Here is a 15659-nt window from a genome sequence, read left to right as displayed (position 1 = left end):
GTTTTCTCGTGCTTTTGGGTGACTTAATTCAATTTAAGGGCTTAATATAGATTATTATGCACAGTACCTTTCACATAACTCTTCACCCTTTGTTTAAATGCATTTTGTCTTTCATAAACCACTTTAAATTACCTTATTGAACTGTTACTTACATGCATTTGCATTGATTTACAGAAGTACTGATGAATATTTGAGGTACTGTGCAGGATCACTTGGAAATTCACTCATGTTGACCAAAACTGAACCCATAAAAGTCTAATTTAAGCTGCATGGACTCAAAATATCCAGACTGTGCAATCAGATAACTGGATATCTTTATTGGAGGAAAGCAAAATAATTCACAAAACAAGGAGAAATAGAAGGACACCAGCTGTTAGACTTAAAATGAAACACGGGGAAACACTGTTTGGAAGCAAGCGGGGCTCCAAATGAGGGAGTCGGGGTGGGAGCAGACGGGGGGGGGGGTAAATCAGACAGTTCGGGAACAAACACAGTAGCTACCTTTCTGTTTTTTAGTTCGTCCAGCTAAAACAAGAAGCATGAGCAGCAGTTACAGAGCAGCAGAAGAGCAAAAAGCCAGCATGTACGGTGGGAAGAAGCTTGCAAAGTCAGCCATTACGATCACATATGAGGCACTTTAAGAATTATGCTGATAAAATGAAATAGCAGTGGGTCTGTAAGAGGAAGAAGAGCCAATTTATGTGGCTATCAAACAGGCAGCAGAGGGGAGCAGTGACAGGCAGCGATAAGAAAGGGTTTTTGGGTAGAGAGCACTTACTGTCTGTTCCTGAGCAGTCACTGGCTGACTCAATCTTCTCCCTGGAAGAAGGCAAACGTTTAAGCACTCAGAGCTGAACTCACACTCGAGCTTGTGATGTATGGTGGAAAATGTAGAGGATGTGCTGCTGCTGTTGTTGGTGAGCGACATTAACAGCAAATTAACATCATTTTCCACCTTCACAGAGTTGTCTTTTCACCTAATTTCTTATTTCTGAGGCAAAATCTGGACAAACAAGTTTAATAAATCATTTTTAATACAAAAATAAATGAATTAAATCCCTTTTTCATGGTCATACAGACCAAAGAATGTCAGACAACCAACACGAATCTCAAGGCCTACGACTTTTTATGAAATACACCTTTAACAGTAAGTATCTGCAGCTTTAAATCTGGTCATTTTAGGACCCTTTGAGACCACCGGGATGCATTTTAAAGACTCTTCTTACATATCTTTACACGTTTGACCCACCAGAAGAGTGAGGCGATGTATTTCTCTGCAGGAACATCCTTTTTAATCAACCTGCATCTGCGATATTTTCTGGGCTGTGGAATAAAGACATTTCCCCGGATACTTCCTTATATCTGTTCTCAGAGTAGATATTGGTTCATATTCAGGCTCCAGAGGCAGAGAGAGGACTTTGGAATAAAACCTGAGGATGCAACACCTTCCAAAAAAAGCTCTTTAGATACTTCCTCTAAATACCATATCAGAAGATGAAATATTGCTTCATTTATGACGGTTGGCACTCATCACTCTGACCCTCTCGTCCTCGTTTACTTACAGGAAACACAGTTACTACGACTGAATGAAAACTTCATTTTATAAAGGACAGTCTGGTGTTTCCTTTGCAAAAGGAGATAATAAAGGAAGCATTAAAGCTTCTTTCTTCAGCGTTTATTATCGTGGCTGCTACTCAGACTGGTCCACAGCAGTAAATATACTGATGTAAATCATATTTTCACTCCAAATCATTTTAATCAAACATTCCCCATAAATACAAGACTTTTGTGGCATCTGGTAATACGGGGGGCTTATTTTAGTTAAACATGAAAACTACTCATTATGTCATGGTTACAGCAGCTGCCACAACAGCTCCAGTTCTGAAAGATTCTTGTAAAATTCAACAGTATTTGCTTCATCACTCAGCTAAAAAAAAAAACAAATCTTGAGATCCATCCTCCAGGAGGCTGCAGCTAATCAGAGGTGTTATTTTATCTATATTATACACGGCAATTTATCGTTATGGGGTCATTAAAGTCTCTAACCTAACCTAAAAGAACAACGTCCACCATCTTGTCTGCAGACAGAATGGTTTGTACAATATCTACAATAACTACACAATAACTATACAATAACTGTTCAATAACTGTTCAATAACTACAATAACTGTTCAATAACTGCTCAAGAACTACAATAACTGTTCAATAACTGTTCAATAACTGTTCAATAACTACAATAACTATAATAACTGTTCAATAACTACAATAACTATAATAACTGTTCAATAACTACAATAACTACACAATAACTGTTCAATAACTACAATAACTGTTCAATAACTACAATAACTGTTCAATAACTACAATAACTGTTCAATAACTACAATAACTATACAATAACTGTTCAATAACTGTACAATAACTGTACAATAACTGTTCAATAACTTTGATAACTGTACAATAACTGTTCAATAACTTCAATAACTGTACAATAACTTCAATAACTGTTCAATAACTTCAATAACTGTACAATAACTGTTCAATAACTGCAATAACTATACAATAACTGTTCAATAACTGTTCAATAACTGTACAATAACTTCAATAACTATACAATAATTGTTCAATAACTACAATAACTTCAATAACTACAATAACTGTTCAATAACTGTTCAATAACTATACAATAACTATACAATAACTACAATAACTACAATAACTGTTCAATAACTGTTCAATAACTGTTCAACAACTGTTCAATAACTGTTCAATAACTGTTCAATAACTACAATAACTATAATAACTGTACCAGCTAGAAATGCATTATTTATATTCTTTCCAAAGCATGAGGAAAATAAGAACTGGACTGTGCAGATTAGCTTAAAACCAGTGGCTAAACAGTGGCTGTAGAAACTGATAACTAATAAACTGCAGAAATGTGCAGCAGCATCACATCGTCTCCCAGGCTGCTTCAGCCACACAGCATGACGATAAGTGGCAGAAAGACAATGATTCAGCGTTTGCTGCAGGACTCATGACGACAAATTAAGTTTCGACGGCTGATCGGGAGGCATTAACAAGATTTTCACAGAAAATGAGCCGTACAGAACACTCGGTAACAGATTTAGACACAGTTCATAGAAACGGTGCTTTCAGAAGCAGCATTTTGTGTGAGTGCTGGCGTCTTACGGGCTGTCGGCTTCAGGCGCTCTGCTCAGAACTCTCTGCAGCAGCCCGGTCAGGCTGGCGATCTGCTTCTCCATGGCCTCCATACGCTCCCTGGATTCACACCAGAGAATCAGAGAATACCGTCACCAACAGATGTTTCACACCAAGCACAACTGCAGCGTTTAAAGTTGGACTGAGACATGAAATCATTTCAGGTTTTGAGTTCTCACTTTGAAAACAAAGAAATGAATGAACTGAAAGACCGAGTGCAGCGACACGGAAAGTCAATGAACTGCAACTACGGCAGGATCATCGTTCAGCTGCAACACGTCGACCAGCTGTTCCAAGTGTCAAGTTTAACAGCTCATAAATTAGCGCTTTAAATAAAGCTGAATAAATAAAGTCTCAGACACATCAAAAACAATTTATGGTGGTTTATTTATGGTTATTGATTTAAAAGAAGCAGCTGAAATATGTGGAAATAAGAGGAAAATCAGCTTTCTGCACCTTGGACCAATCAGGAAACTCACATCAAGCTCGTTGTTTCACAGCATCCAGCTTTATATAACCCTGGTCTGTTCGAGCAAAACACCCCACAAAGAGATGCAGAATCACCAGCTCAAACCAGTTCAAACCAGCTCAAACCAGTTCAAACAAGCTTAAACCAGCTCAAACCAGTTTAAACAAGCTCAAACCAGTTCAAACCAGTTCAAACCAGTTCAAACCAGCTCAAACCAGCTCTCACCAACTCAAACTAGTTCAAACAGCTCAAATAAGTTCAAACAAGCTCAAACCAGCTCTCACCAGCTCAAACCAGCTCAAACCAGTTCAAAGCAGCTCAAACCAGTTCAAAGCAGCTCAAACCAGTTCAAAGCAGCTCAAACCAGTTTAAAGCAGCTCAAACCAGTTCAAACAAGTTCAAACAAGGTCAAACGAGTTCAAACCAGCTCAAACCAGGTGACAGAGGTGCAAACTGCTGGAATCAGTCCAAAAATTCTCATCCTCAGTGGCGGATGATCAATACATCAAAAAGGTTTTGCATGTACCCATAAGAAGCGTCTCCTTCTCAGCTCTGTTAAGGAGCCGTTCATGTTCACAGCATGTTGCTAATCAGCTGCATGAAAAGCCTGATTTAATGGCCTGAACATACAGCAGCTGCAGTCAGGTTCATGGTAAAATTATTATAAAGTTCTGGGATAAAACGAATGTTTATCAGACATTAAGCAATGTGCTTCAGTATTTTATTACTGTAGAGTCGACTGAGCGTTAATCTAACTCTGATATCAGCCTCCTGAGCAGATTCTAACTCGCTTCCTTTAACGACCCAAACAAATACTCGGCAGCAGTAAGTGCAGCGCGATTCTGACCTGGTCTCCGTCTCGTTTCCCATCAGAGGTGAACCGAAGCCCCCAGCGCCGCCCGGGTCCCCCCCGGCCATCAGGCAGAGCTGCTCCGCTGTCAGACCCAACCCTGGACCTTGGCCCCGGGCTTTGGGACTGTCTCCAAACACGGAGGAGCTGACCGAGTCCCTCCTCAAACTCTGCCTCCCAGGAGAGCCCCGAGTGGGCATGGTGCCTCCGTAGGAATCCCTCATGTCGGGAATCTTCTGCGGGGACGAGGGCTGCGGCACCCGTAGCCCCATGGCCAACATGGAGGCGGTGTAGGCGTCGTTATAAAGCGGTCCCCCCGTCCTGTAGAGCGCGCCGCTTTCCATTAGCTCTCCTTGTAAAGCAGCTGCAGAATAGGAGGTGAGAGTACGAACTGAAGCAGGCCCTCCCCCCCCACCTCCCCCGCGGCGGTACAAGGAGGCGTACGGGTCGGCTCGGGCCGGAAGAGGAGAGTGGGGACCTCCTGCGAGACTCAGCCGACCCGTGTCGGGGCCGAGGGAGTATGGATCGGCGTAGATCCCGCCTCCCAAGCGGTCGTCCGCCCGCAGCAGCACCATGCTTCTGGGGCCCCCCATTTCATCGTCAGGCTTCACATCCCTGCGCTCCAGGATGGCGCTGGAGGAGGTGGAGTAGGCCTGCTGGGCGTGATGGGGCTGGTGGAGCTGCTGCTGCTGGTGGGGGGAGGAGTGGTGGGACTGGGAGTGTGGGTGAGGCAGGGAGTGGGTGTGGTGGGCTGGCCCTGCGTAGGAGGAGGGCCTGCCGGTGCTGTAGAGCAGGCGGGCCCGGGATGGCGAGCCTTGAGGAGGCGAGGCAGAGGAGGATGAATGCTGCGAAGACATGGGAGGGTTGCTGAGGCGGCGGTTCGATGGCGAGTCCTGCGGCGCGTACACCATCTCCCTCTGGAACATTTAAGAAAGAGCAGATATCAAGACGGGGGCATTTTTAATCAGAAACTGATGCATCTGAGGTCCTTTCAGGCTCAGAAGTGAAAGGCTTTCGTCTCAGTTTCAACACATTCTATGATGGTGGAAAAGGTTGAACTAAGCAGATATTTAATGAAGTCGGAGTCGATTTTATTTTCAGCTCTTCTATATGTGGAAGACCTCCAGGGAGCTGCAGTTTTTACAGCTTCATTCAACGAGGCAGAAGTTTAGATAGAATCAGAACGATGGTCCAATGCTGATGGGCCTAAATCACAGCCAACGCCCTTTAACTTTGTCACTAGAAGTGAAAAACCTCAGTCTGGGAGCTCCGGATGCTGCAGAATGATGCATTTCTTCACCCTTCTTAACTTTTTGAGTCTTACTGACGTTCTTGACACAGGCTTTGGTTAAAATACCCGTTGGTTTAAGCACAGTGGCTCCCATTTCAGCCCTGCTTCCACAGCTGCCTTCTGGAGGTGGAGACTTTGCCCAACCCTATGGCGTAACCACGCATTCTTTGGGGGGGTCGTGTCCCCCCCAATATTGAGAAAATACCAACCTGTCCCCCCCAATATACAGAAGAAAATATGTAAAATGCATGTTCTCCTTTTATGAACCCTGTCAAGGGATCGGTCTCTTGTTACGTCTTATTTATTTTCAATTTATTTCCGTGTGTTACCATGGGAACGGGCGCGCCGCCGTCTCAGCAGCGGCTCTCCTTATCTTTACGTTGGATTTCTACTTTTGACGGAGCCGCTGCTCAACAGAGCAGATTGTACCAGAACAGGAAATCCAACACAGAATCAACAAAATAAACTTCCGCCCCCTTTCAAAATAAAAGAACTTAAGACAAAAATAACATTAGACTGTTAGACTTTTCATTGTTAATGCACATTTTGAGACAATAGAAATTAACCTGGACTTAAAAGTCCTCGGCACATTTTTTGTTAAAGGAAAAGTCTGTAATTTGTTACATCATTAGTTGTCCTTATTAAAATATTTCCATAAACATGCTTTGGGTATTTGGTCGTTTTCCACTGGAAGCTGTCCTATTTGCTCCAGAACTACTGGAAGAGCATAATTGTAATTGGTAGGTGTGTTTAAGGTCAGTAAACAGTAAGCAACTAACCAAAACAAAGTGGGGGGGGGCAGTCACTGTTTCGGAGAAATTACACTATTCCTTTAGATGTGAACTTACATGGTCAATGTAGTCCTCTAAACTATGTTCTAAATGTCCAATTTTTCATATATAAATAAAGAATTGTAGATAATGCACTCAACAATTTTGTTTTTCTTGGAACCCCCCAATGTCTAAACCATGGTTACGCCCTTGGCCCAACCCCACCCTTTTGGTGAGGTCAGCACCCGCCAGGTAAGAATATCTAACTGGACCAAGTTGTTAAAACAGTGGGATGAAAAGTGTTTGCTGCACATTCACAGTCTTTAGCTAACTCTGCTGGAACATTAGCCTCAGATATAGTTTATCCACTGGGCTCTTATATCCTCTGAGGCTGCTGCTGGATGGAAGATGCATGCTCCTCAGTGCAGAACATTTCCACCAGAAGCTGGCTTCAACCGTCCAGCTGGGTGGATGTGAGTGGGCGGGGCTTAGCACCTTAGCTTAGCTCCTCAGTGCAGAACATTTCCACCAGAAGCTGGCTTCAACCGTCCAGCAGGGCGGAGGTGAGTGGGCGGGGCTTAGCACCTTAGCTTAGCTCCTCAGTGCAGAACATTTCCACCAGAAGCTGGCTTCAACCGTCCAGCTGGGTGGATGTGAGTGGGCGGGGCTTAGCACCTTAGCTTAGCTCCTCAGTGCAGAACATTTCCACCAGAAGCTGGCTTCATCTGTCCAGCAGGGCGGAGGTGAGTGGGCGGGGCTTAGCACCTTAGCTTAGCTCCTCAGTGCAGAACATTTCCACCAGAACCTGGCTTCAACCGTCCAGCAGGGCGGATGTGAGTGGGCGGGGCTTAGCACCTTAGCTTAGCTCCTCAGTGCAGAACATTTCCACCAGAAGCTGGCTTCAACCGTCCAGCAGGGCGGAGGTGAGTGGGCGGGGCTTAGCACCTTAGCTTAGCTCCTCAGTGCAGAACATTTCCACCAGAAGCTGGCTTCAACCGTCCAGCAGGGTGGAGGTGAGTGGGCGGGGCTTAGCACCTTAGCTTAGCTCCTCAGTGCAGAACATTTGCACCAGAAGCTGGCTTCAACCGTCCAGCAGGGCGGATGTGAGTGGGCGGGGCTTAGCACCTTAGCTTAGCTCCTCAGTGCAGAACATTTCCACCAGAACCTGGCTTCAACCGTCCAGCTGGGTGGATGTGAGTGGGCGGGGCTTAGCACCTTAGCTTAGCTCCTCAGTGCAGAACATTTCCACCAGAAGCTGGCTTCAACCGTCCAGCTGGGCAGATGTGAGTGGGCGGGGCTTAGCACCTTAGCTTAGCTCCTCAGTGCAGAACATTTCCACCAGAAGCTGGCTTCATCCGTCCAGCAGGGCGGAGGTGAGTGGGCGGGGCTTAGCAGAGGAGGAAGTGAACTTGTGATGTACTTTCAAAATGAAAATCAGGAACTTTCAAACAAAGGGGACCTAAAAAAATGCCAGAGTTGTGTTTTTGGGGAGCTTTACACCCTAATATATGCTCCCAAGAACAGAAAAAAGTGAGTCTTACACATTATTTGTGATTATGTCTGAAACCAAAGCCTCTGAAGTATCTTCATGCATCTTGTATCTAACCTGTGAGCCCTGCAGTCTGTATTTGTGGAACAGTGGGTGTCAAAGAGGTGGGTGTCTGGCTCTCTGTTCAGCACCTATATGTAATTATGAGTTTCTGGCCTTTAACAGTGTGTTGAACTGGTTTCCTTTGCTCTTGAAAAGTAATTAATCAACACTGAAGAGCTTCAACTGAAACTTTCAGCAGCTGATGCGTGCTGCTTCGTGATTGAAAGGGAGAGACTCTGAGCTGCCTCCTTAACGGCGGTTTCAGTGGCACTTGATAGCTGACTGATGGTCTGAGGATGGAGAAATGATCTGTTGGCATCAGCCCCAAATGTCAGAGGAAGCCAACACGAAGCAGAGCACAAGAAAAAGCAGCAGAATGCGTTGGAGGCTCCCAGACAAGAGGAATAGATCAATCAAGCAAACACAAAAGAAGACAACACTCTAATTGCTCGTGACGCACAAAGCTTTTTCTCAGAGATGATGCAAATTGAAAAGCCAATATCTCCGCATAATAACCCCGAGGACTCCTGCAACAACACCCTGTGTGCAGCCTCACAGCAGACTCCAGTGCCATCATTTTTCATCTCGTATCTTAGCAACAGCCGTGCTTCCACACCAACCTTAAGCTGCACCGAGGACACACAGATACTTCATCAAACCTCCCAGACCCCCTAAAGTCAGGAGACATCTGTCGCAGCTGCACTCTTGAAAGTTTGTCAAGTGCCACCGTTCAAAAGTGGCTTTTCTCCGAAAATCTGCCAATCAAGCTCAGTCTCGCCCATCTCCTGCCCTCCAGGTAAAGGCCTGGACTGGCCTCAGCAGTCCTGCTCGTGCTTTTTCAGGCTGCAATCAGGGAGTAATCTTGGCCAAGAGTTCAAAAAGCCTCCACACACTTATTCAGCTTAACAATAAGAGAAGCAGCAAATGAAACGCTCGAAAGGTTTGAGGGCTGAGCCGAAGACTGCGACAGACCCGGCGGGAACAGCTGAGCTCCAAAACAGGAGCAGGCAGCTGCAAATCACAAAAAGCAGCAGGTAGAGACGGAGTCACACACCCCGGCATGTAAACAGAGGAGCTGAGGGCCGTTGGCCTGCTGCAGAAACACCAAATGTGTAAAAAAAAGAAAGGAAAGCCTCGTGGTCGACGGCTCTCACTTCATTTCAGCTCTTTAACATGAGGTTTGGTGTAATTGATCAAGCTTAGAGTTGATTTACATGCTGTAAAAACAACAGAACTGAATGCTGAGGTTTATTTAGGGGAACTCCGGTATTTTTAAACCTGGACCTTATTTCTGGCATGAAATACGTTCATCTACTCACTGAGAACAGTTTGGAGATATATAGTTAATGGGGCTTAGACGATGCAGCCTCTAAATAAGGCATTATCTGTCTTTATTTCACCAATACTTTAAGAAGAATGAATGAATGAACATGTGCTATAGCTCTGTTAGCTCATAGCTGCTGTTATGTGGCTACTTGCAGCTATAGGAGAGCTAACGGAGGGATTTCTACACAGGCACTCTACTGGGACCACTTCATCCACACGCCCCCCTGCAGCACAGTTTATTCACTCCGTGCTCTGTGACAGTCGGCTAACTTCACACAGAGTTTGCTGCTGATAGTTTTGTGCAAAAAGGATATTTATCAGATTTTGACGACGATTGAATAAGATGGATGTTCTTACCTCCGTTAGCTCTCCTAAAGCCGCCAATAACAACAACACAGCAGCTATGAGCTAACAGAGCTATAGCACACGTTCATTCATTCATTCTTCTTAAAGTATTGGTGAAATAAAGACAGATAATGCCTTATTTAGAGGCTGCATCCTCTAAGCCCCGTTCACTCCGTTATATGGATCTCCAGTTATCTAAATATCTTCAGAAGGACGCCGACTTTCACCAAACTGTTCTCGGTGAGTAGATGAATGTATTTCATGCCAGAAATAAGGTCCAGGTTTAAAAATACCGGAGTTCCCCTTTAAAAGGTAGAAAAACTAAGATTTCACGTTAAATCTGATGGGAACTGTGCGATTACTGCTGCCATGACCAGGCCTCAGATCTCAATAAGAGTTATAAAAAATAACAATAAGCACAAAAAGGCCTGCAATGTTCAGGGAGATTCATCAGAGAAAGAAATCTACGTATAAATCAAGTGCTACACAGCAGGTTCTGATGGTTCTGCTCCTCTATCGATGACATTTATGAGGAAGACACCAATTAAAGCAAAGAATCATCATAAGATCCAGAAAAAGTCGAAGAAGAAGACCAACAACAGCTTCTAAAACCCACAAACTCCTGCCCACATCTGGCTTTCCAGTGCGAGGGGAAAGTGTTTAATGTGCCGCTCGTCACATGACTCTGAAGAAGTTGTGGATGTTCGTCAGCTCCAAACAGCATTGGTGGGACAGTTCAATAAGTGTGGAAACGTCTCACACAGCAACAACTCAAGGACAGATAGAGGAATCTGGGACTGATCGGTTTTACCCGACAGTAAGACGTTCACAGTCCAATTAAAAGTCCAAGATGGTGGCCCAGCAGCCCTGCTTCATGTCGTAGTGACAGCCTTGGAGGTAGCGGTAATAATTTAACTGATTCTGAATAAGCTGCAGCCCTCAGATTACTGAGGGGAAGCAGGCCACTGCTGTGGGGAAAGGAAAGAGTTTAATCTGCCCCACTTTAACCTCGCCAGATGCTGAGAAGCTTGTCCATAAAGTGCCTTTATCTCCTCGAGACTGGACTGCTACGGACTCTTCAGCGGGATTCATGGGAAGTGCATCCAGAAGCTGCAATGCATTCAAAACAGTGCTGTCATGATGAGAGTCCGAAAATATGAGCCCAGAACCGCCATCCTCAACTATAAAGTGCTTTTAAAGCAGGTCTGAAAACCTTTTTTAATAAGAAAAAAAGGCCTTTGACTGCTGACATGACTATGATCTGTGAATTTTATCATTTTTTTGTTGTTTTTATGCTTTTATCTTGAAGTACTCCGAGTTATATTATACATAAAACCTATTCTTATCATTACGCTCGTTTTAGTTGGTGTTAAAACAGCAGAAGTCAAAGAAGCAAAAGCAAAACGAAGGGGAAAAAATGAAAGTTGATATGATGAAGAGATGCAAAACCTCCATCTCCTCCAGTGTTAAGCTACGTCTCTGGAGCAGAAAAAACCTTCTGCTGGAGGATCCCAGACTCAAAAAACAGATGGATAACAAGCAGAGGTCCTTAAAGTTCATCTTAAATTCGACTGTAAAACACTGGAGGACAGTGGGAGGCGGCTGAAACAGGTGGGATGTTCTTCTTCAAAGCCCCTAAACAGAGTTCTGTCTTCAGAGCCGTCGCTTGTCCTGCTCTTCCATCTCTGCGAGTCAAACTCAGACATTTTCAACACTTCTTAAGCAAAAAGGACTGTTTTCCAAGCACCAGTCTGTCAACATCGTTTCCCAGTCTGTTGGCATCCGGCCGAGTCAGCAGTGGAGATGTGAAGGACTGGCGCTGATCCAGGAGCAGCGGTGCTGGGATAAGGTCACGTGGCTCAGAGTGAAGCTCGGTTATGTAAAGCAAAGCAGTGAAAAACAAACACTGGTGTGGAGGGAATAAATTAAAAGCTTTTAAGGCGAGTTACAGAATCTGAGATCAGTGAGCTGCCATCTCCAAAAGAGACGAGTGTTTGTCTCACTCTCTGATTTATGAGGCTGAAGAGAAGAGAAGAAAAGCCCAAACAGCTCGGTGGGAGCATAAAGGGACTCATACACTTACTCGGAGGTCTCCGTTAGCCAGGTGCGGGTTGTGGTGGCCGGGGTAGGTGCCGTAGACGGGCTCTTTGCAGTAAATCTTAATTACGCAGCGGTCCTGAACATCCCGTGGGTCCTCCAGCTCATAGAAGACGTTACGGGTCTCATCTTTAATCAGCAGAGCCGTGCTGGGAGACCTGTGCATCAATAGTCATCAACAAGAGAACAATAAAAGCATTACACTGATAAACAGTCCATGCAAAGACAATTTCGGCACCAATTACCTGCTAATAAGCCGGGATGTACATTCACTTATAGGGTGTGAGGACAACTGGTGGGTCTTTAACTGCATGTGGCGCCATAATGAGACAATCGAGTGGAAGCTGAACGCATCAGAAATGCAATAATCAGAGTGTACGCAGCTAAAAGAGTCCCGGTGAGGGTAAAAATGTGCCGTCATTGGGCAGGTTCAGAGTCGATCTCACTGATTATCTGCAATTAACATCTTTGTGAAAATTTATAATGATTCTTTGACACGATTGGTCAAAAAATGGGAAGATTATAGTCAGGAAACTCAACACTTTGAGCTGCTTCTAATCAGGTCACATGGATTCTGACTCTTATCATTTTCCCTGAGGTTGGAAAATGACCAAAGAGAGGATTTAATGTCACAACCTTCCTGAAAGGTATCTGCCAGGTTGCTGGAGGTGTGAACGACCTGCAGGAATATTCTGAGAGGAGGCAGCTGAAGCACATTTCCTTCTTTCACTGCTCTGACTGCAGGCAGCCTTATGCCCCAATGTGCTTCTACTGATTGCATCACCTCAGATGAACCAGGCTGGGGGTCAGAGGTCAGACAGGAGGCCACAGAGACTGCTGCAGGTTCTGTTATTAAAGAACTCAAGCAGAGGGCGCATCCATACACGGATTCTGCGACTCTTGATCCATCTACAGTCAGACTTTACTGTAATCTTTTAAAGTGTCTTCATAAATAGTTCTCCAGCTTTCAGAGTTTTTCTTTCACTCATTTTCAGTCCAGAATGTGTTTTTATTTCTTTGTTCAGCCACTTAACTCTGACCTATGAAGCATTCAGGCAGAAAAAAGGCTCCTAACTCAAGGGATGAACCAGTGTTGTGACAACTTAGCAAAGAAGCCGTTTTAAACTGGATCTTTAGGCACTTTGTCACAAAGACACATCATTTGTTCCCATTTCTTTAGCTGCATCTATGAAAAACAGCAAAGAAAACACAGTTTGACAGACAGAAAATAGGATTTCTGCAGCAACAAGGTGATTCCCAAAGAGCTATTAGCTGAAAACTTGGCATATCTCAGCATGGTGTGCAGTGTGTCCTTAAAACATTTGAGGAAACTGGACAAGTGGAGGACAAAAGAAGAAGTGTCAGGCCTAAAAAACTATCTACAGCAGATGAACAGGATCTGAAAGTGATGTCCTTAAGAAAGAGGAAAAAATCCAGCTGTGACCTGACAGGACCTGAGAGATGCATCTGGACCTTCAGCTGATCCATCTACTGTTGGCCCAAGCCTCATCAGAAATGGTCTCCATGGAAGGGTGGCTGTCAAGAAGCCGTTCTTAAGGAAGGGAAACAGGGAGAAAAGGCTGAGCTATGCCAAATGACACAAGAAGTGGACTGAAAATCAGTGGCAACAGGTCTTATGGAGGGATGAATCCTCCCCAGAGCCCGGACCTCAACATTATTGAAGCAGTGTGGGATCATCTGACAGAGAACGGAACAAAAGGCAGCCCACATCCAAAGAAGAGCTTTGGGATGTCCTTCAAGAAGCCTGGAGAACTATTCCTGAAGACTCCTTAAAGAAATGACAGAAAGCTTGTCTCAGAGGGTTCAGGCTGGAGAATAAAGGATAAATCAATCATTAAGAAATGTCGGGTGGCTCAAGATGTTGAACAGTACTGATACACTGGTCAAATAAAACCAAATTTCACCTAAAAAAACAAGAAAGCAAACATTAACCAGCCTCATTTCCATGTTTCATGACATTTGGTTCCAACATTACATCAGAGGTTGATGTAATGTTGCAGTTTTAGCTGTTTTAGTGCAAAATGCATCATGGATCCTCAGTTATTCCAGGGACAGATCACAATTTAATCAAGTCATTAAACACATCTAAACTTATGAAACAAAAGAAGAAATCATTTAACTAAAGATGGGATGCAGGTGCAGAGTTATAAAATGGTCCAGGTTCCATATTGTTCCCATAAAGATGTTAAATCTTTGCCATTCTGACTCGTTCCACTCTCCATCCCACCTGGATGTTGCAGCTCTGACTCAAATCGTCCCACTTTGAGATCAACTTATAAAGCACAGATTAACCCGAGTGTAAACCTAACTCTGCAGAAGTTAAAGTAACATGACAACAGGTGCATAAACATCTGTGGTCCTACCTGAGCATGGCCATGGTGAGCCTCTGGGGGAACATGTGCACGATCAGGGCCCTCAGGGTATCCAGGCTGGTCAGCTCGTGGGTCAGGTGCACCCGGCGGGTTTCCTCCCCAAGCTGGAGGAACAAGATCCCTGCATTTATGGATGGGGAGGAGCAATGAGGGAGATCCACAACGGTTGAAGGGGAGTGATGAAGAAGTGATGGAGGTAGAGTGGAGGGGACACATTTTACCTCAATATCACGATTCTAGCAGGATTCTGTGAGCTAAATGTCTCTAATAAGTGGGCAGCGGGTGAGAGTGTAAATGTTTCCTGTCAGCCATGATTGCTTTGGTTAAAAAGATAATAATGAACATCTGCAATCACACCAGCAATTTATGATAATGTGTGTTTGATGGCATGACTGTGCTCCGGGACCTGGACCCCGGTGTGCAGAACAGGGCAAAAGAAATGACAACAAACGGGGCTTTGACTGATTCAGGGCTGTTTGGGTGGTATTCAGAGTGAGTTTAAGTGTACGAAACACATCAGCTGGGTCTAAGCTGAGTTTTATTCTACAGATTGAGCTAAACATGGAATAATGTTGTGGAAAATCAGAATTATTTAACACAAAAGAGACATAAATGATGTAATAACTCACTCATCTCACAGGAACTGTATGGTCTACAGCTCACAGTTTTCCTACATAACTATTTTCCCAATTTGTTTCTATAAAAACCTGGATTTTTGTAGGCTTTTTAGAACATAAACACAAAAAAAAATCCCCAAAGCATGATGCTGCCACCACCGTGCTTCAGTGTGGGGGATGTTTCTAACTGAGCATAGTTGCTGTTTTCTGCAGCATATCCACATTAGTTCGTATGGACAGCCCAGTTTTATGGAGTCCATGCTTTATAATGGTACTACTGCCAGATAACCTTTAATAAATCAGAATTATTTAACACAAAAGAGACATAAATGATGTAATAACTCACTCATCTCACATGAACTGTATGGTCTACAGCTCACAGTTTTCCTACATATTCCTACATATATACATTTGTTTCTATAAAAACCTGGATTTTTGTAGGCTTTTTAGAACATAAACACAAAAAAAAATCCCCACAGCATGATGCTGCCACCACCGTGCTTCAGTGTGGGGGATGTTTCTAACTGAGCATGCTCAGAATCATGCTCAGTGAGCGGTTTCTCACTGTTTCTGAGCTGTTTCTCAGAATCTTCACCTCAGGAAGTGTAAAAATCTCAGTTCTGACATGTGGAGGAGAGGCACAGTTGCTGTTTTCTGCAGCATATCCACATTAGTTCGTATGGACAGCCCA

At 44.2% G+C, this 15659-nt stretch overlaps 1 protein-coding gene across 6 annotated transcripts in view; it reads right to left on the bottom strand.

Moving 5' to 3' along the window:
• The window catches only part of srcin1b (SRC kinase signaling inhibitor 1b), an 89758-nt gene that overhangs the window by 25334 nt on the left and 48765 nt on the right, over positions 1–15659 (bottom strand). For 5 of the 6 annotated variants that reach the window (XM_072373648.1, XM_072373647.1, XM_072373650.1 and 2 more), the window contains 6 exons: positions 14343–14472; positions 11945–12116; positions 4536–5455; positions 3190–3279; positions 779–819; positions 502–525 (listed from right to left, as the gene is read on the bottom strand). In XM_072373648.1, coding sequence (XP_072229749.1) covers positions 502–525; positions 779–819; positions 3190–3279; positions 4536–5455; positions 11945–12116; positions 14343–14472 — 1377 coding nt within the window. The remainder of the gene's footprint in view (positions 1–501; positions 526–778; positions 820–3189; positions 3280–4535; positions 5456–11944; positions 12117–14342; positions 14473–15659) is intronic. The other variant, XM_072373649.1, reaches the window with a different exon arrangement.

The sequence above is a fragment of the Leuresthes tenuis genome, unplaced genomic scaffold (genome assembly GCF_036924035.1).
Source record: "Leuresthes tenuis unplaced genomic scaffold, fLeuTen1.0.hap1 SCAF_20, whole genome shotgun sequence".
NCBI lineage: Eukaryota > Metazoa > Chordata > Actinopteri > Atheriniformes > Atherinopsidae > Leuresthes > Leuresthes tenuis.
Note: the sequence above shows the minus strand (reverse complement) of the source record. Positions and strands in the feature narration are given on the sequence as shown.